This window comes from Bacillus rossius, chromosome 1 (assembly GCF_032445375.1).
Source record: "Bacillus rossius redtenbacheri isolate Brsri chromosome 1, Brsri_v3, whole genome shotgun sequence".
NCBI lineage: Eukaryota > Metazoa > Arthropoda > Insecta > Phasmatodea > Bacillidae > Bacillus > Bacillus rossius.
In genome coordinates, this window is record NC_086330.1 from 340,834,881 (window position 1) to 340,857,397 (window position 22,517).

Below are 22,517 nucleotides of genomic sequence, written 5' to 3' on the forward strand. Positions count from 1 at the left end.
ATATTTAAAAAAAAATTGACTTTAATTCTCACGTTCAGTTTCCCCTTTCACTTTTATTTTTGCCTGGATCCGTTCATTCTCGTAAACTCGGGCAAGGAATAAGCCACGGGCGAAGACGCCGGATGTTTGCAGGTCGGGTAGTAGCGAGTCACGTGGACGGCTGGCGACCGAGGCTATATGGACAGGCAGGAAGCAGCGGTCGCCGGTAGACGTCGGCTGGCTGCTGAGCTGGGAGGTACGCGCTCTTGCCACTGGGGACGCGTGCAGCGCGGCGATCTCATCGCGCACCGGCCGGCCGTTAATTTAAATAATTGTTCGAACTATATTTTATTTTTTTTTCTTACTGTGGCTAACGTTGTCTCTTCCACGGACGGCGCCTGAGATGACGCCACGCGGTCGCGTCGGCGCAGCGTTGTTGTTGTTGGTCGCGGTGAGTACAGAAGCTCTTTCTTCTACCTGCTCGTGTTTTGTTTTGTTTCCTTCTTAGCACTGGTTCGCGCGGTCCGTAACCCGCAGGTGGTCCCCGGCTGCACACGCGCTCTGATGGTCCCGTCTCACTAGCACGTTGGCACGACTTTCGGAGAGGTTTCGGTGACATGCTTTAAACGTTTCAAGTCTGTTCCCCAGTGAGTCGTGGGCCGTAAGAGTAGTCGTAGGGTTTTTCTGAGTAAAGTAGAATGATAATCGCAGAAATTTTGACTGCCGCCACGACTATCCAATAAGCGCTGACGTGAGACTACGTGGATCAAAACAACTTACTTACACACTCTGTTTTGATTCATGCAGTAGGTTTTGTGTTAATAGATTCATATTTCTGTTCAAGAAGAATTCTTTGTTCAGTCTCGTGTTATTTACTATTGTTTTTGATACGCTCTTAAAAAATACTTACCTGTCAGGTACTGTGGATTTTTTTTCTAAGAATTGCGAATATCACAACGACAGAAATACCTACGACTTATCGCAGAACCGGCATCACGGTGTTTTTTTAGCGGTGAAATAACACGTGTTTTTAATAAGACCGAACGCCCACCCAATGTCGCCAACCGTTACCACCGGTCAAATGGGAGAATTATTTGGTCGTGGCACATTTTTCCGAAGTCGTACAAATGCGCTATGGAGGTCATGTTTACAGATCAATCAAGTGTGTAAAGACGCTGTGAATCTTAGGTTTCCCAGAATGTTTTGTGTGGGAAAAGGCGTGATGGCAGGGATGGTGGTTGTTGGCTGGTGGAGGGAGGGGGGGGGGGGCATAAAGCCGTAATTTACGTGAGGCGATTTTGGCGATTTTTCTACCTCCCTCCCCCCTTGGTGAGATGTGAGAAATGGCTCGAACCCCCTTCTCCCTAATCAAACTTCAGATTTCTCAAAATGCGTATTTTTAGTGTAAATAGTTAATCTGTTTGATTGTGTTGGATTTATTTAAAAAAAAAAAAACATAATTTGCTTAATTATTTTTATTTAAAACTAGTAAAGACTAGTATTGAATACAGAACGTAGTCTATAATCACAGTGAGAAAATAGAACAACAAAATATTTAAATAGGACTACTAAAATTAGTGAAAGAATATTCATTCTAATTCAGTCCACGAGGACTCACGCGTGGTCTCAAGAGTGACTTTGTGGCGTTCGCATAAGCACGATAAATATTATTGTGTAAGATTTAGCCATATTTTAGTGGAGGGAACGCGTTTTACTTAATTTAACCCAGTTTTCTGGCAATTTTACACTTTCACTTGCGGAAGGGGGGGGGGGGGGAATTACGCGTTATTTGCCGCGTGAGGTTGGGTGAGATTATTTTTGTACGTAAGAAAGCATCGAGTGCATCTTGGGACTACCTATGTATATACCGCCGTATTAGAAAGCGAAATTTTTCGGGCTTTGCCTGGCAAAGGTCTGGGACGTTACTAGACTGGTTTACACCCGGTGGCAAGATCTCGACTTGGCGCCCCCCCCCCCCTCCCTCCTATTTTTCAAACTAACGAAATCAAAATCTTGCCCGACAACACCTCCTATCACCACCACATGTTAGTTCCACTATTACAAATATTTCTGATTAAAATTAGATGGTAAATAAATATATATATTTGCAGTATTTTCATTTTTAACACATCGCAAGTTGGATAGAATGCGGAAAATACCATTTTTTTTTTTTTTTTTAATATTTGACGACATACATGTATGTATTTTACAATACAAATAATTCAGTTGATCTGCCCTTCAACTTTGTGTATGTGTGAGTGTTCAAACACTACGTTTTTCAAGTAAAAACTATAGTAAACATGACTCTGCCATTACCCCCCCCCCCCTCCTCGTTAAACGCAACGCCCGGAGCACGAGCCCCGTCTGCCTTCTGCCACGAGACTGCCACGAGCCGTCTAGCAGCTGCGAGTTTCACTAAGCGGATGGGTTTCGCCAAAGAGAAGGATAGGAGGTTGCCAGACCTTACTATATGGCCGTGTGGCGGACGTAGAGAAATGACACAATCTCACTGTTTGTGTGTGTATGACATACCTCCTATGATTTTCTATCATAAAAAGAATTTCTCCCTTTTTTCACTCCCTCGGGGATGGAATTTTCATAATTATATGTAGTCTATGTCACTCTCCGACCCATAAACTATCTACGAGCAAAAAAATCAATAAAATCATGTCGATCCGTTGCTGCGTTGCTGCGTGAAAGGACAAACCAGACACGCTTTCGCATTTATAATAGAATACTGAGTAGGGATCACGATATAAATTGTGAACTGGTATGAAAAGTTGAATATCGCCACCGTGGCCTTGCAGTCCCTCGAAGGGACTTGCTCGAGTCTGTCCGCTGTTTTTTTACTGTTTCCTGTTTTACTGCGGCCTGTTAGCCGCCGCGCTGTCGTAATCAGTTGTGTAGAAGCTGATTTACGCAAGCCGCTAGCCTGAGGAGCCGCTTGATTGCAATAGTGTCTTATTGCCCGCAAGGAAAAACTCACACGCCCGCAATATATTTTGCAGTTTCTCTCGGAGATAGGGATTTGTAAGCAAGGACTTAAGCGTTGTATTGTGCCGACTTTAATCATTGCTCAGTTTTAGCCTTGTGGAATGACTATAATAATCTAGAACACGGGGTGGTCGTGCATGCACACAAAAAAAATTCCGTGTGTTTACAAACCACTTGCCAAGAAATAGTTTGTAATGTTACAAGAAAGATATTGCAACTTCGTACAAAACATTTATATAGTTATTTTTTCATATATATGTAATACGTTTTTCGAGTCAATCCTGAGTATTTCTTACGAAAATTGGCGCATAATTCTATATTTTAATAAATTTTTCTTTCAAGCATAATTGTTTTTAAAACCACGGAAAAGATAATAGAATATTCAACAATTTGACTTTAATTTGTTGTAGGCATAATGTTTATAATGTGCGCAGTTAATACTGGAATATTATTCATGGAACGATTTACAAATAACTTTTAACTGTTGGAGGTACTGGAACAAACAAAGCATAAATGCCCGGGTAAGAATCTGAACCCAGTTTTACTGTGGACACTATTTTGAACTGACACAGTTGTTTTCGCGTAGATGCAAAAAAAAAACAAAAAACAAATGCAGATCTGTAATTATACATGAATATTTCTGTTCCTTTTACAAACAAAAAAGTTACTGCGTGAAGTCGTTTTGTATCCACCTGATGGATGGGTTACGTCATGTCTGCGGGACACCCAAAAATTTGGGAGTAGCTCAGGCCATGTCAGAATTCAGTTACGCAGTTTTGTACGTGCGGCATTGCGTACTTCACTTGTACTTGTGGTGTGCTTGACGAATCAGCACTAGTTCAATGTTGCGCCTCTTCAAACGGCATTCGACAGCCGATCATGTTGTTTACATATTTTTTTTCAACAAGTAAATTGTATTGAAAAAAAAAAAAAAAACAAGTTTAACGAAAATTGGTAATTTTTCATACACCACTAGTTATTACACATTAACGGCAGTTTACTTTGCGAAGCTACCTCGTTTTGTAGTTTCGACCGATGTGTGTGCGCATGTATTTGGTGAAACTTGCTTATAAACCGTTTAAATACTTTTTTAATTCAATTTATCATAATTAGTAAAACATAAAGTAAAATGATGTTACGTATCCTTAATTTCTTAAATGTGATATCAAATATAACATCGTTTTTTAAATGGTGACGTATCTTCAACTCGAAGTAAGTACGTGCGGAGTACACAGATTCGTTTACTCGTAGGTATTCTTGCATACTTCACTTTCAGTTCGTACAGCCCTCGTGATGTCATCTCCGGGGACAAGTACGTATGACATTCAAGGGTCGTTATAAAAGTAAAGAACCTTTTGAAGTGACGAGCCACCCTCCCCCCTCGTCTTGCCACAGCAACAACCGCGTAATGGATCTTCCCATTTCTTCGCGCCAGTTGGGATGGCAAAACTTTGCAATACATCTAGCTATATATCGGTATTTCTATATATCGCCATGTTAAAATTATTTGCAATGAAACAACAAATGCAAGAGAAGTAATGTGTTACGTTCTCAGAAAGAGACCTTAAGGGGCCCGCCTCGTCAGGGGTGTATGTGTGTTAGTGAGGCGGGATGATAAGCGCGACGCTCGCTGGTGCTTCCAGCGCGGTATAGCCTCTTAAGCGCAAGTCTCTGAACTGGCGCGCATTCGTCTCGTCGTCACAGGATAACTGTGAAATTTGAGCGGTGACCGTAACATTATATGGCGGAGAAATGAAGATAAAGGTGTTATGCAAGCCCCTTAAGTGCTTTCAAGAATCTGTACTGATTGTTTTATGCCTAAAAATTACTCTGAAAACACGCGTTTAAGCCATTTTAACTCTTACAGAAATACAGTTTAAAAACTTAATCCGAAATTAAAAGTACTTTTCGGTCCTCAGTGAACTCTTAAATGCTATTCGTAAATAGGCCCCACTCGTATATCTTGAGTAGTTTTGAAATCGCGTTGTTTTTCCTGAAGCTCTGCACACCGTATGTGTGCCCAGGTAGGCGGGCCCCTTAATCAATATTAATGGCAATAAAATTATAAAAAAATCAACATGACGTATGAGATGAAACCTTAAGGGCGCTCTATAGTCCGGGTGTGTGTTAGTGTGTTGGGATGCGACGCTCGCTGGCATTTCTAGCGCGGTGCTGTCTCTAAGCGCAAGGATTAGAACTGGTGCGCAGTCTTCTCGTCGTCACAGGAAAACTGCAAAATTTGAGCGGTGATGGTAAAATTAGATGGCGGAGAAATGAAGACAAAGGTGCAATGCAAGTCCCTTAAGTGCTTCCAAGAATCTGCACCGGTTGTTTTACACCTAAAAATTACTCCGAAAAAAAAAACGCTTTTTAGCCATTATCACTCTTCTAAAAACAAAGATTAAAAACTTAATCCGAAATCAAAAGTACTTTTAAGCCCTAAGCGAATTCTTAAATGCTTTTCATAAACAGGGCCCACTTAGATATCTTGAGTAGTTTTTAGATCGCGTTGGTTTTCCTGAGGCTCTGCATAGCTTCAGTAGAAACCACGCGATTTGAAAACCACTTAAGCTATCTGAGAGGTGTCTGTTCATGAAAAGCATTTAAGAATACACCGAGGGTGGTGGTTTAGTTTTGTTTCCGTGTTTCGTTTTCAGACGGTATTTTTTATAAGAGTGAAAACGGCTAAAACGCTTTTATTCAGGATAATTTCTAGGCGTAAAACAACCGGTGCAGATTCTTGAACGCACTCGAGGACCTTGCATTACACCATCATCTTCATTTCTTCCCCATATAATGTTGTGGTTACCGCTATGAACTACGGGAAGACTGCGAGCTAGTTCAGAGGCGATACGAGCGTCGCACTTATCATCCCAGCTCACTAACACAAATACTGAATTGGCGGGCACCTCATGAGTTAGTGCTGTCAGTGGAAGATTTATTTTGTAGCTGCGTTGTCGTTGCTGGCTACAACAGCTGGGGAAAAAAAAGAAGGGTGGACGTTTCTACATCCCTTCTCGCACGCTTGTTATCCTGTCGGTCAGACACGTGATCAGACCAAAAATCCATGAACCCTGAGCCATGACAAGCTTTCAGCTACGTTATTTATGTCACGTGACCCTCCTTCGTGTAGAACAATGATTACGTAATTCGTGATTTAGTATTTTGCGTTTAAAGAAACAGGGATGAACCACACGTTCAAGAAATACAAGATTGCAAAAATTTTTTTTTAAGTCCCTTAGATTTACACACACGATTGTGTAATCATCAACGTATTTTAAGTGTGTGAGATGGGAACCGATAGACTTCATTTTGTGAAGTCATTGGCCTTGACTATTTTATTAATTTTTTTTTTACTGACCACAAGTGTAATCAAGGACGCAAATCTGTAGGATTAACAGGGGGTGGGGAAAGGCGACCCGAGAGTTTTGAGGCGTGAATTGTAACCGACGCAAGTCATCTCTGGAAGGGGTGCTTTTAGGTTGTATGCCACCCATATGTTGGCCTATATGCGTGCAATAAGCAGAAAACTTTAAAATACACAGAAAGTTTACCATAAAACATAGTTTTGACGTTTACGTTTATCCACCCCGTTTCACAGTCAGGATTTTGCAAGCGCAAGCGGGCCCCCTCAGTGAGGGGCTTCTTAATTCTAGGGGCCGGGCCCCCCTGCCCTCCTCCCCCCCAATCAACGCCCATTACTGTAATAATACTGTTAATATAAGCTAATTTATGGTCTTTTAAATTTCTTAACGTGCTTTCTTTGTCTTAACTAAGGCAAAAATTCAATATAAAACGGTGAAAAATTAATATGTCGTTTTTCTGTTACTACCCCTTTCCCCTTAAAGTGGATAATTTTGAGGGCGAGCGACCAAAATGAATATTTTAAATGGCCAATACTGACAGCGTTGTTGGCTCGTGTAATAATTTATTTTATAGTTTTTGTATAGAAAACTATTGGAGTGAGCATTTACTTTCATGCGTAGTAAAATTTAGCTCATTATACTGATGCGTCACAAATTCTTAACACGGCCTTGGCATGCAGTGGAGTGGATACATTCTTGTTGAAATAAAACCTGTGATTTTTATTTGCTATGAATGTTTTTATTTAAACGTTTTTATGAGGCTTGGGCTCGCATGACTTGTTGTTTATTTCAGTTTCTTGTTTTTACTGTTATTTCTCAGAGTTGTCTGGTAGCAGTAAAGTGTTACGCAATTATTTATAATTATAATCAATTGCGTTACTTTTAACAGCTAGGCAATTCGAGTAGTGATTGTTATAATATATCTGGTGACAACATTTGTGAAAAAAAAATAAAAAAAAAAAATAGAGCTATCATAAATTCACGGGCTTAGTCCGAACCTTTCGGAAAAGAAAAAAAAAGGTGCGGGGGTCGTGAATGTATCCTAATGTGAATGACGTCACATTGATGCACGGAAAACTGCCCTTTTTACAATTATTGTTATATCCGATGTCCGATTTCTGCCAGAGCGTAGTAAATATATAGCTCCGAAATAAGTGTTTTTAGATTTTTTTCCATGCATTGTAAATGAAAACGCAACTAATTTTTGAATATTTATTTAACTTGTGAAAGTTGTAGGAGTTGATTAATATGTATTTATTCGGTAAGGCAAATGCAAATGCTAAAAAATTAATTTTAATCACACTGCCAAAAATTAATTCTTGTTTTCGACCTTTGAAAAGCACCGATCGCAAACGGATAGCGGTAAATCAGTATTTCGTCTTTTGGTATTCTGGCTTCCCTACGAACCGTCCGTTATTTCCTCTTTTCAATTTTTTTTAAACGGGAACCGGAAACAGCTAGCATTCTTTGATAAAAATGACGCAGATGGAAAAAAAAACTTCAAGTTGACTAATGCATTCGGACCATCGCGTCCCATGACGTCAGAGGGTTACGTGGACCAATCAGCGATCAGGGTACGTCGGACACAATTTGGGACATTGCAATTGTAGACGGGCCTTTATTCAGACAATACCGCAGCAGGATATCTGTCTGTGGAGCAGAAGGGGGGGAGGGGGGGGGGGGGTTGGGCTTGCAAGGAGGGCTGGCGCGGTTAGGTATACTCTGTCTCATGCTTAGATTGCGGTACATACCAAATGGTGCCCACTATTGCTAGATTGAAACTAGCCAGTTAACATTGAAATTCGTATTTCGTGTGCTATCGATAATTGTAATAAGTTTTAGTATTTTTAATTTTACCTAATTGTTGATTTCTATCAGATCATAAAATAGTGTGTTTATGATAGTTTTTTTTACAGTTTCATAGCTACATTGCGGAAGAAAAATAACTATTAAATTATAAGCCATAATTATTATTTTACAGGAGAAACTATTTGTAGCAGTCGGTCTCTATTAATAATAAGGCATTCCATTAATCACTTCCTTTGATCAAACTATACCCAAAATTTTTAAATATTATAGCTATAAAAACAATTTATGACAAACGGTTGAAACCAAGAAAAAAAAAAAATAAATATATATATATATACATATATATATATAAATATATATATATAAATATATATATATATATATATATATATATATATATATATGAAAATTATCATAAGATGCTCTTGATAAAATACAACAAGAAAATGTATTTCAAAATATCTCAATCCAATTAGTTTCTTAGAAATATAATTTTTTAAGCACATTTCAACATTTTTCCCCAATAAATCAATAAGTTGTGTCTAGAACTTTTATGCTCTTTATTTCCATCTGGCAACAGAACACACGGAAACAAGGACAGCGCTAATAGCAGATATCTCGCATTGGAAAGAGAAATAAATTGTCATGCAGGTAAAAAGTACGGGAGATGACGAGTACAATGTTTGCCATGGGCATGCCTTAAATCAAAGTGAAAACGACCCTTTTCTCGTTATAATGAAGTTTAACGCCAATTTCTTGCAGATTTGTAGGTGTATTGAATTTATTCAGCAATATTCGTCACGTGATGGCATCTTTAGTGATTCTACGTAGCGAGTTATTTTCAAGCTATTAAACAAGTTTTATAGTGTATCATTTGTGCAGCTGCGATCTGTTATGCTATGCAGTTGCTAACCAGTTGACTTGCAACTTCAGAACAAACTCGTTCCATGGTAAATGCCCGTTTAAGTGCTCACTGCAAACCATAGAGTAAATAAAGTACTAGTACAGAGTGGACACTCAATGCTATTGCAGTTCTACGTTTTTTTTATTCAGAAATGCCCTAGTTGCTATACAAAAACGCAAACTTGACAAACATTAAAACAAAGTTGCAATGGCTTAAAACCGAGATAAAGTACCTTCTGGAGTAAGACTTAAGTTTCAAATTATAAGTAAATTTTAATTTAAATACAACATTGATCCTAGAAAGTACAATTTGCAGTTAATATGCTTAAAACAATAATTTGAATAGTAGGGAAATTTGCAGCTTCAACTGAATGTTGGCAAGCTTGTGACTTGTTTCGTGCATGCATAAATATTTATAAAAATATTGATTTTATTTTTTTCCCCTTATAAGCAAATCATTTAACTAAATATCGGTAAACGTAACATATATGATTTAGGAGAGCAATATTTTTAAAAAATAAGTAAATTTCTTACCTTCGGGACAGTGTTTGACTTAACCTCATTTCGGTTAAAAATGTTTTCTTTACGTAGCATAACATTTGTTAAAATGCATAACATGTAACATATTTTCGGATTATAATAAATCGCTGCCTTTTTTTATGTCCAAGAAATAATTTCTTTTCTAGTAGAATCACGTTGATTGAAGTTAAGGTTAGGATTTTCGTAGGTACCTACCGAATTGCATTACAAATCGCGAACAAAATGCATAAAAAAACGTGCAGAAGTATATAATCATTAACACAGGCAATGTGTATTTCTGGCAAATTTACACTGCCTATGATGTACAATTTTTCCACAAAAACTGAAATGAAGCTGTTACCAATGGCATCTAATTCTTTATGGATTAGGTGAAAGTACAAATCTTTATCGTATCTTCACTTCTTGAAGACACGTGTGTAGCAATAAATTAAGGAAAAAAAAAACCCTTAATTTCAACATAAAAATTTAAGACACTTAATTTTTTCGCAAACCTCACCTCGGTAATTGTTCCGTATCACGTATCCAAGTTTATCCCTTGATCCTGTTGGCATGATCATGTATGATTTATCCGGTGGCACATGATGCTTGTTGTTTTAATTGATGTTAAATCAGCAAGCATCATTACCACAGGATCAATGTATTCAGGATCATGCCATTTATTAGTATCAAGGGATAGACTTGGATACGCATTACGAAATTTTTACCCACACCTCCCTCTCGACCTAAAAATAAAATTCATACAAAACATTTAGACTAATTAAAGTACATAAGCAGCAAGTTTGAGCAGAATTTGAGACTCAGTGACATTTAGAACAGTACCTAAGTATTTATGTATTGTGTGCTTGTCCTCAATGTGCGACTACACACTACCTAAAAAGAGGAAATTCTGTAGGGGATGAAAACAAAATGCTCATCACTATTTTAATTACACAAAACTTTTATTTTGTTTCGTTTTAATAATTTACACATACCTAGTTTCGTCAAGCGGAAACTTAAAGTAAAGTTAATTATTATTATCTCTTCTCTTGTTGTAGCAGTAGTTAACACAACACGTAGCTGAATCAGGCATGTTTCATAACAGTGATTTATAAAGCAGTTCATGAAATCATTGATATTATTTAACGAGATTACTATTTCAACATGATTGAAACAAAATTTCCTTAGAAATTTTTTATTAACCTAATATCACTTAATTCAACGCCGACGCCATTAATTATGGTGTTGATGGATAAACAAGTGGTTCAACGTGCCAACGAAAACTCGTTTATTTTCTTTTACATAAATATATTATTTTCATTTCAACTATATCATAACTATGCCATAAATTTGATAAAATGTTAAAACAAATGTAATAATTATTTAATCAACGTGGCATTTTGATTATAATTTTTGTGCTCAGATGTTGGATAAAGCTGTATAGCAACTAGAAAAATGCGTTTGCTATACCCTATGAAGTGTCCCCCCCCTGCTGCAAACTAAGAATGAGACCTGCCGTAGCAGTAGCAGCCAGTCCTGTCTCGCCACAAATGCTGCTAATGGCCTCCCGGGAGGCGCCAGGCTTACCTTTTCCACCGTCGCCCGTCTTTTGTTTGTTTGGCACCGGCTCTTCAAAGCTGCCTGCCAGCTCGGACAAGGGCTTAACGTGAGGTTCGTTGTGGGAGGATAGGGTTCTCGTTTTCACACAGCCAGCCCGCGCCAATGAGCCTTTTAAACCTGCTCGCAAGTGACTCACGACGTCTGTCGCGTCTGAAGGGCACTTCATGCGACTGCTCGGGTCGACAACCCACCGAGCCGGAAACTACCTACACTATAAAAAAATTAGTTGCCTGTAAAGTCGGTTTACGGACGATAGTTTAACGTGACGTCATAACAAAACATTGATGAAATGATTGCATACTTTCATGAATAAAATTGAATCATTTTTATTGAATTATCACTATTTTGTATGGATACAAAGAGGGAGTGAAATGAAATCTACAATTTAATTGATAAATTTACTTTTATTTGCACTCATTAATTCAAATGTGTTTATTACTTTAACGAAGAGATTATTTTAACTACAACTTTTATACATGTTTGCTATTTTACTTCTTCCAATCTGTGTTATTCTGTTAAGGATAGGACGATGATAGGAAAAGTAGGAAACGAATGGGAGTGTTTCAAGTTTAATGTGCCTTGAACAAGTCAAATCGATGGTTGTTCCAATCGAGTGGAAGAGAGATAGATGCGGCGCAAGCGTACAATGAGCGTAACGGGACACAGCGTAACGGGACAATGAACGTAACGTGACACTTTTTCGTACGTGCAGCCGGCGTTCATCGATTTATTAGACGTTGTCACGTCAAAAAACATTCGTAAAATTACGGGGTGGGGGGATTCGCAGTAATGCCGGGTTCGAATTCTTACCCGGGCATTCATGCTTTGTGTTGTCCCAGTACCTTCAATAGTTAAAAGTTATTTGTAAACCGTTTCCTGAATAGCCTTCCAGTATTAACTTCGCACATAAGCATAATAAAACAAAAAATTAAGTCCAATTATTAAATATTGGATTATCTTTTCCATGGTCACATAGACCAATCAGCGATCAATGTACGCATGACGCAATTAAAAATCAATTAAAACATGGAATGAAAAAGTCAAACTGTGGAATTATGCGCAAATTTTCGTAAGAAATACTCAGTATTATCTCGAAAACCATATTTAATATATGTATGCAAAAATAACCATAGGCATGTGTTGCAAAAAGTTACAATATATTTTCTTGTAGTATTACAAACTATTTCTTGGTAACTGGTTTACAAACAAAAATTCAGATAGCGTTACAGAGTCAGTCAGTGAGTCGGTGATGATCGTATTTATATTATTTACTAGCTGTGCCCGCGACTTCGTCCGCGTGGAATAGTGTCTTGGGGTAGCATTTTTAATTATTTAGGCTAATTATTTTACAAATAAGACACATGCTATTTACAGTGTTTCACTGCAAAGAGCTTATTAAATTATTTAAGTATATAAGTACATAAGGTATAAAGTATTTATATGAGTTTATTTAAGTAGCTAATATCCAAATGTACAACACATAATAATGACTTGATAACATCTAACTAAATTCGAAAGTAATCTACTTTTGACGAATGAAATAAACTAAACAATGACCCAACTAAAGAAAAACATATTTAATAACCTAACCCAAAAACTTAAAGTTATTTGTATTTCACGAAGAACATTAATTAAATAAACAAAAAATCGTGTAAGCAAATCAAATTGTAATCAATTTGCAGTGAATAATAATTAATTTGCAGCGGAAAAAAATCAGTATTCGCATGCTTGTGGTACAGTCGTCTGCCCTCACTTGTCTGCCCGTTCGGATAAGCACACTTAGGCATATTTCCCCACCTACACCACGCCGTACCACGCCGCGCTCATAAACCCCCCCCCCCCCCCACCACCAACCCCCGTGCGGCTGCTCAGCGCTCATTGTGTACGGCGCGGTGCTGGCAAGTTTATTACTCGCGTTAACTTCAGTTTCACATTTTGTTAATGACTCCGTAAATTTTACATTAGAATAGCTCTAATATTTTGTCTCTTGTCGCAAACTTATAAAACATTCACATAAACTTTACCTACATATTTCCATAAAAACTGTCATCCCCTATTCCCTATTGTTATTTTACACCATTGAGGGTAAAACTTTTACAAACTTTGAATGTAATATTTATTTATATCGACTCAACAGCCTAAAAAATAAGTTTCACGCTTCTTGTTCAAAAATTACGATACTTCCATACAATATTTCATCCCCCCCTTTCAACCCCTTAAAACCATTTTTTCGCATTAAAAAGTAACCTATGTCCTTTTTTCAGGCTCTAGACTATCTGTGTACCAAATTTCATTTAAATCGGTTCAGTAGTTTTGGCGTGAAAGCGCGACAGACAGACAGAGTTACTTTAGCATTTATAATATTAGTAAGTATTTCACCAGTAATGGTGGCACTTCCCAAACTAGTTGTCAAAACGGTATATAATCCTGGTATAGCCACAGATATTTCCGTTTTTCTGTGTTTTCTGGAATACAATTTCAGGGATCATTTATTACATGAAAAAAGGAGTATTGCAGATTTATTCCTCTATATCCCTTACTTGTACGGCGTAAAGATACGAGTAACTATCGATATTAATATCCACGTATATGCAGTGAGGTTCTGATGTGGGGTGCAAAATCACGCCGAGTTTTTACGGATTAAGTTTCTGGAGGTCTAGTGCTTTGAACTTTACTAGCACCGGCCTTAACTTTCTCCAAACTCAAAACAACTTTCACCTGTACCACTCGCACCTATAACATACCATCATACTGTTTTTTTTCCCCATTGCGTTGAGGCTTTGGTCACAAGCGAGAAACCAAACACATCTTGGAGTCCAAGAGTCACAAGAACAGTTGCTCTTGGAGCATTTATTTTTTCTATCACAGGAAACTACTTGTGGATGAAACTTGTTTATAAAGTATAAAAGGTGTCTTCTACTAAAACTCATATTGGTGAAAATTGCAACCTTGATGTCACAATTTGAAATGGCGGTCATTACATCCTAATTGTCGAGGTCATGACCTCGGCGGCTTATGGCGGCTTGCTTTTAGGACTCTTAAGCCGCATTTAGGAAATTTCAAGCCGTTGACATTTTTGAGGACTAAAACGGGAAAATTTCCCTCTAAACGGGAATTTTCCTCTCGAAATAGATATTTTTGTTTGATTTTCAATATTTTTTTGGCAGAATGTTTTTTTTTTTTTTAAGAAAAAAGGAAATTTGGTGAATTTTGGCGAATTTTGGGCAAATCTTAAGGAATTCGAAGTGATTTTTGGCAATTTTTGGATAAATTTGGAAGGACAAAGGTCAAGGTCATCCAAGATGGCCACCTTGATATCACAATCCAAGGTGGCGGACATCGGCCCCGGCTCCACACCCAGAATCCATTTGCCGAACATACATTTACAATATTTACATACTACTTACAGTTGATATAACATTTTTACTTTAAGTTGGTAAAAAAAAACATTTAACAAGGACTTATTTAGTTAACGTGTTTTAAAAACAATCACGCATGCGAGTAGATTCCGAGATGTCCAGGCGCCCCCCCCCCCTCCCCCCAACCCAGAAATTAATAAGCCCCTCACCGAAGGGAACGCTTACTCTTTCAAAATCGTGACCGTGAAACGATGTTGATAAACGTAAACGTCAAAAACTATGTTTTATGAATAAATTTCAGTATATTTTAAAGTTTTCTGCTTATAGCATGCAACTAGACCAAAATATTGGCAGTGTACGAAATACGTTCTCCCCCCAACCAGAAATGATTTGTGTTGGTTATAACTCGCGCGCAATACTCTGGGGAAGCGCCCTATTTCCCCCCCCCCCCCGTCCACGAATTTCAGGTGGCCCCCCTTGCGAATAATACAGTTTTGCATTCCTGATATGATGAATTTATTTAAAATCATGTGCAAAAACACGAAACAATAGAAGCAAAATAATTTCGGATACTACACCCTTAAGAGTCCCATACACGCTCAGTTAAAAATTTTTTTTCGTGTGTGATCGTTCAGTGCCGTCAGTTGCGTGGAACATTTCGCGATGGCCGCGTAAAAAAAATAAATGAAAGCCTCCTTTCATCTATTTAAACGCACTTATTCCTTCCCGGATTGTGGCAGGCGTTTGGAGAATACGAACTATGCAGTTACAAAGTTTAAAAAGGGCTGTCACTAACGATACGCTCGTGGAAAAGTTAAAAAAGTAATTGAACCAAATGCTAATCCTTGGAGATCGGGAAACTTCGGGGATTCTTTTGGTCGCAAGGGAGAATGAAAACATGTACACCCCTGCATTGCTTTGATGAGTGGAGCACAATTCTTTTTTGACACACAGCTCTACGACAACGGGCCAGTCAAAAACCAGCCAGTGGCCTATTAATATGTAAGACTCTTACATATTAATAGTATGTAAGACTCTTACATATTAATAGGGACTGGAAAAATTCGCTGTTTCCATGACCTTTACGATAGACTCTACAGTCCTCTACATATTCGGGCAAATGTCACATGTTCATTGGTTGCCGAATTGTGTAACGTCTGAACTGGGCAGCCTGTGATTCGACACTTCTTCGGCTGAGAGTTTCTCATTGGCCCAGAGTATTCCATGCAAACTTTGAGTCAATAGCAGAAGCAGCACAATCTGAATTTTAGTCTTATCAAAAAATTTTTCCTGTCCTTGCGTATTAACGTTTTAAATGCCTTGGCAGTAAAGTAGATGCATTGAAGCAGAAAAAGTTGTTTTTGAACGAAGTAAAACTTAACACTTTTTCATAAAATCGCCACTTCACATTGGTTATTGATGTTCGAACCCATAACTCTTTAAGGGAATATTCAGGGAAATACATTCCAGGTCAGGGAATTCAAATGAAATGGTTATACAAAGGCTCAGCTCGTATTGAATCTATTAACTTGTGTCACGCGTATTCAGGGTGGCCACAAATATTATGATTGATAAATTCGGAACATTTCAAGAATTTCAAGGACCAATACTGTGTTTTCGAGGTGCAGTAAATGAAATAACATATAAATAATTCAAGGCATAAACATAGCAAAAAAGTGATAATACTTAATGCCATTAAATGTGTTAGAAGAAACGATTAACCTTAAAACAGCTGTGAAAATAGCAATGTTATACAGACTCATATGTGTATTGATACAGGACCAAAGAAACGGACACCACCAATAGCGTATAAATATCTCAGTTATTGCTGATTACCGTGATGTGGCTCAAACATGGATAGAATACAATATTTATTCACTCTACGGGGTAAAATCACTTTATGAAACAATGCAATTCGAGGACACATGCCAAAATCCAAGCACATTTACAGCGTTTCCAGGGACAGTTGAAATTCAAGGACAAATCCCGCTTTTCAAATATTCAAGTGCATGTGGCCACCATGGTATTGCATGTGGGCTCAGCATTTGTTCATTGCAATGCTTTTGTGCCTAATATTTTTTGACATGTACGCTGGATTCCGTCTGTGGATGGTGCCTCAGAGTGCAGTGATATTGATATTTCTTTGGCGAGGGGTGGGGGTTATTGAGAAAATGTTTGATATTTCGGTGAAGGAGGTATGTTATTTTGGTGATGCGGGGTGAACAGTCGCAACACCTGGAACAACAAGCTACACAGGAAGTGACTCATGTTGAGACTGATAATGCGACAGGCCAAACCCCTTCGTGTTCACGGAAGTTTTTTGGACATTTTTGCAAATATTTTTTTTCAAGTCCCTTCTTATTCCTTGATTGAGAGGTTGCTTTCAGAAACATATACAGTATGTATTGCATAAGCTGTGAAATCATAGCTCATCACTAGAGACATGCAAAATTCGCGGATTCATTTCGCGATAGGCTAGCATCAAAACAACGATACCTTCGTACCGCTTCTGCGATTGGCCCACATTTTATTCGGGGAACTGTGAGCCAATGGGAAACACTAAACCAAGAAAGTGCCGAATTGTGGACAGCTTAGTTGAGACGTCTCACGCGTCAGTAGCCAATGAACAGGTGTCATTTCCGCGAGTATTTAAAGGACTGTGGAGTCTATCCTAGAGATCAATGAATCCGCGAATTTTGCAGGTCTCTACTCATCACTAGGGGCATGCATATTTCGCGAAAAGGTTCCGAAACTAGCTGAGATTAAAAAAAAAAACTGTAGTATCTCGTCTGTGTTTCGTGATTGATTGAGTTTCTTCCAGGTAGGTACGTGTCGACGGTTACAACACCAATCACAGTAATCTTCATTGTGGAAGAAAACGCTTCCTGAGTGGCACAGTCAAATAAGGCAACGACCTTTTTCGCAGACGGTCGCCAGTCACAAGGAAGTAACCTCTGGTGCGGGTTTAGCTTATTGCAGTCTTATAGTAAGTGTTCAGATTTTTGTCGCGAAAAATGTGTGACCCTAGTCATTACAATGTTGTTTTTTTCTAAAGCAATTATGGAAAGTAATAACAGCCTACGTCCAGATCTTTAGTTGAGCCCACAAACAGTTATAAAGTTATAAGTTAGTGATCATTATACGTATTAACCACTTAAAATACCAACTTTAATACTAACTTCAATATTTGCCCTGTAAAGGGTTAAAAAATTTTTTCCCTGTATCCACCACTGTCGGAGTGTAATGTAAGAAACAGAAATTTGTGCATTGTTACTAGGATTTTTGTATGTGTGTAAACAATTTTTTTTCCCTCGTGATATTGAACAATCCTTAAAAATACTATGGAGAAGTTTTACAAATTACACGTGTTCTGGTCAGCAAAAATTTTTAAAAGACCTGGAGAAGTCAGGGAAAAGACAGGGAATCATGGTTGTGGGTTTTGCTGGACAACCTGTCGAAGAAGTTTTGCTGGTGTTTCAAACAGTTGCGTCACGGATGCGGGCGATACATTACATAATTGCATTAAAGAAAATGAGTAAAAAAAAGGCAGCGCTGCGCAGGCTTCGTGCGCGCATGCGCAGATGGAGGTATGAGCCGCTACTTTTACATGTCTCGTGTCGGAGCTTCAATTGCTTCCTCCGCAGCTTGCAATGGCGGAAACGAAACCCAACACAGCTGCGCGTTCTGAAACAACACAACAAATATTTCAGTTTTTCAGGAGGTAAAATAAAGTCTTCAATGTTATTAGAAACAGTGTTAATGGATTAAAAATAACACAGTGTGTTACTTAAGACAAGTATATTGTCGTTAAAGCGTAGATTTCTTTTTGTATGTATGTGTTGGGTATTATTAACTAAAGATTGTATTTACCTTTTTAAAATGTTTTCTTTATAGTACAAGCCGTTTCTAAATCGAGTGATTCTATTGGCAAGAAAAAAAAATCAAAGACTGAGTAAAGTTTTCAATTTTTCAACCAAACTTGATCTTGACATACGTTGCGAGTAATAGTCCACTTTTTCCTGCCGTTCAAATACGCTTGCAAAATGGCCCAGGGAGATTCAAGTGAAGATGTATCCAGTTGCAATAGATGTTGTTACTCCTTTGCAGATTATATGAATTTGGGTAGGGGAGATGGGTGATGGGGGAGGGGAGGAAATCAGCCCTTTCTCATACGGTTACTCCAGCTGATAAATGGTCAGCAGGAATTAGAAGACATCTTGGTTTTAACAATGTTAAAACAAACAATTAAAATTCACTTACTCCGAATCAGACGCAAAAATATGTAATTGGCGTTCGTGCGCTTTTTTTTTGCCTTTGTAAAAGAAAAAGGTTGGTTAATGTAGTTGAGTTGCATAAATAAAATTCTAACGTACTTCTTTTTTTTTTTTTGGGAAAAAAAAAGGGGGGGGGGGATTTTTTTCCCGAGTCGAGGTGATCGTAAGTAAAATGAAAGGTTGGTGAGGTTGCATGAATAATGCATAAAATCATGGGTTAAGTATTAAAATCCTCTCAAAAGTTCTTTATGTATTTATTCTTTACGGGAGTGTTGGTTTTCGAATGTTTAGGTGAACGTAACTGAAATATAAGGTTGGTTAGGTCAGATAAGGTTAGCGACATACAAAATACTTTAAAATTAAAAAAAAAAATTCGATAATTTTTTTTATCCCGACCACGAAGTCGCACGAGCGAGCTGCGAACTTCGGACATGTTCGGGCTTCTGACTCCATTTTTATGATTCTTAAGGTGGATATACACAATTTAAAACAAAATAAGCATTCGCATATAAGCCTATACACACGACTGTGCACACCACCTGTTCGTTCATTTTAGCCAATGTAGTTTTGTGACGTATTAGCAAATACAATTTTTAACTATCAAATGAGTATTTCACGACGTCTGATCAGCAGCATCTAAACACATTTTTCTAAACATACAAAATGGTTAAGGTTATGTAAAGTTTTTAGTTAGAAATTCTAACCTCAAAAACGTTTTTTTAATATATTTTTATTTACATTTAGTATCACCTTTTCTTATTAATTGCCATATTTTATTTTTAGAGCAGAAATTACCTGAGAAAGTAGTATGTAACTGTAGGTACGTGGACAGGCTGAAGACTGGATCGTGGAGAACATTAATAACGTGAGCTAAAATTTATGATTTTCCCTTCAAAAATGTCCCAAAATTACACAAACATTGTCATTTGCAGTAAGAACTATCCATTTTGAAAGAATATTTTCCTTATTTCCTCAACAATGTCTGTAGCTTGAAATGAAAGAAAGTGGCTTAAATCACGCAAAGAAATAATTGAAAAATTCAAGTCAATTTGACCTTGAAAGACAATACACAAGTGAAAAACCCTTTCATTGTTTTTTTTCTCCCTAAAAACAAAATAAAATTAATATATGTAATAGGCCTCAAATAATTTTTTACGTCGCGGACTTTTTGCCCAGTTCGAACCCTCCAAGTGTAACTTATTCACAAACGTTTTCTACAATATTTACCAACAAGGTGTTCCTCTCACACTTCTACCATTATGCACATTACTCCTGACGATGTAACATCACGGCAGACATCTTGACCGGCGTATTTCGTCCTCTGGAATATGCTAGCGTCGATCGTCAACCAAGGCTAGCAGTGGGTTCAATGATGAGTGGTTCCACGAACGAGTGAAATCGAAAGGAGAGTGTTGTAGTTGAAGGCCGAACCTGTTTTTATGTGTGTGGCTGTGTTGTTGTTCGGGAGCCGGCGTCTCGACCAGTAACCGTGTCTTTGCTGAGCAATCCGAGCCCACCAGCTGACACGTCAATCAGTCCGTGGTTCGAACTCAGCTGGGCAACTTACGATTCGATACTACTTCGTTGGGCCCACAAGTCCCCCGCGTCACGGGGAACCATTAGCAGGAGTAGCACCTTTGAATATATATACTGTATAGAAGTCGCCAGCCCAGGTTAAAATTTCTAATACGGTTTTGAGGTAGTTGGTTAATTCACCGCCGAAATCGCCACCATCTCTAGGGCATCGACTTGTGGTGGTCCCTAGCGGACAAGTGTCGAACTCTTTAAACACCCCTTCCCCCTCCCGCTGAACGACCCTTGAGCTGCAGTGAATGATTGGTGGGCGGTGCGGGGAATGACAGCGGGCGACAGTGCTGCGCTCTAACGTGTAAATAACAACTAAGACGATACAGGGCGTTACGGCAGCGCACTGCAGCGGTGAAGTTCCCAAGCTGCTCATCATACGCTTCTGAAAAACGTAGAGTAAATCCTATCCACTCGCGACTTCTATACAGTATATATATTCAAAGGTAGCACACAGGTATACTTGTTTGAATTTTAGCTCATCCCGAGATGAAACCGCGAATAGTATTGTGAAAAACACAGCTTGCCACACAACAATAGAAAACCCAACTGTGTTCGTCGGTGCTGACGTCGTTGGGTTGTCCATAAATAATACCTGTTTAGTTTTCATCGCGGTTTTCGTACGTTTGCTGTGTTGTCCCAAGTTTGGTTGTCCGTTTATAATTACCGTTCTTGTTGAAACTGTCTCGTCGTTGTTAGTCCCCTGTGTTCGTCTGTGCTGTTACCTTTTTCATGACTAAATTCCATCCACGGAATTCCTGTTCTGTATGATATTTAAAGTTTTGATTCCATTCGTCTGCGCTGTCGTCGTTTTACCATAATACATGTTTGATTTCATCGTTGGGTCCATCTGTTCGCTGTTTTGTCTGTCCGCACTTATTTTTCTTGTTGAAACTGTCTCGTCGTTGTTAGTCCCCTGTGTTCGTCTGTGCTGTTACCTTTTTCATGACTAAATTCCATCCACGGAATTCCTGTTCTGTATGATATTTAAAGTTTTGATTCCATTCGTCTGCGCTGTCGTCGTTTTACCATAATACATGTTTGATTTCATCGTTGGGTCCATCTGTTCGCTGTTTTGTCTGTCCGCACTTATTTTTCTTGTTGATACTGTCTCGTCATTGTCTGTGCTGTTACTTTTCCATATGTAAATTCCTTCCACGGAATCCGACCACATGTTAGTAGAGACCTGCAACATTCGCGTTATTTTCCGGCTCCAGGTTGGACTCCACAAAAGTCTGCATGATCAAGTTGCTGTCGGCCGTTCATTGGCTGATGCTGCATGTCACGTTCTCCCCTGGTCACGCGTGATTTGACCAGCTTTTCAATCTATAGTGCAGCCATAATAATAATAATAATAATAATAATAATAATAGCTAGGGCCATGTATTCTTAGCGAAAAGATTAGGAGATTAACTGCGTGCTATAACACTGTAGTATCTTCTGGTTTCATGATTGGTTAAGTTTCTTTCGGGTGCTTGTCTGCTATCTGCACACGAATCACACCAACTCTGCGTGGAATCAAACGTGTTCTGAATGACCCGGCAAAAAAAAAAAAAAAAAACAAGAAAAAAACAATAGCTTATTTTGCAGAGCTTGTTACTGCAGTCTAATGAGCGGTCAATTTCTTCACAAAAAAAACTTGGCCCTAATTGGTAACGCGAAATCAGCACGTCTCTTATTTGTTGCGTCACAATATTCAGCCGAACGTTCGCTGAAGCACCTTCGTCTTAAACGGAGTGTGTGTGCGTGTGTCTCTCTCTCTCTGTCTGTGTGTGTCTCTCTCTCTCTCTCTCTCTCTCTCTCTCTGTGTGTGTGTGTGTGTCAACAAGGGAGGCATGCGCGCTTGGTCGCTGGAGGACAAGACTGCCGTCTGCCGAGCCGCGATGTTTGCGAGACGGGTAGTGCAGCGGCAGGTCCCATCACAAACAAACCTGAAGCGAAGGTCGGCATCTTTCCCCTTCTGCGGATACTAACTTCCCCTCCCTCTTCGTTTGTTGACTAATAATTATTATACACTCGTAGAGAACATGTTACCCAAAGCGAGTGACTCCTCCACGCTGGTTGGTCTGCACATGTGGTTTTGCAATCTTTAATGGTTCTTGGACTTAAAAAAA

General features: G+C 38.6%; 1 protein-coding gene across 3 annotated transcripts in view; it reads left to right on the forward strand.

Moving 5' to 3' along the window:
- Nucleotides 1-200: 200 nt before the first annotated feature.
- LOC134528127 (protein spaetzle) overlaps nt 201-22,517 on the forward strand; it is a 156,460-nt gene continuing 134,143 nt past the window's right edge. For all 3 annotated transcript variants that reach the window (XM_063361439.1, XM_063361442.1, XM_063361440.1), the window contains exon 1: nt 201-430. In XM_063361439.1, coding sequence (XP_063217509.1) covers nt 383-430 — 48 coding nt within the window. In that variant the 5' untranslated portion in view covers nt 201-382. The remainder of the gene's footprint in view (nt 431-22,517) is intronic.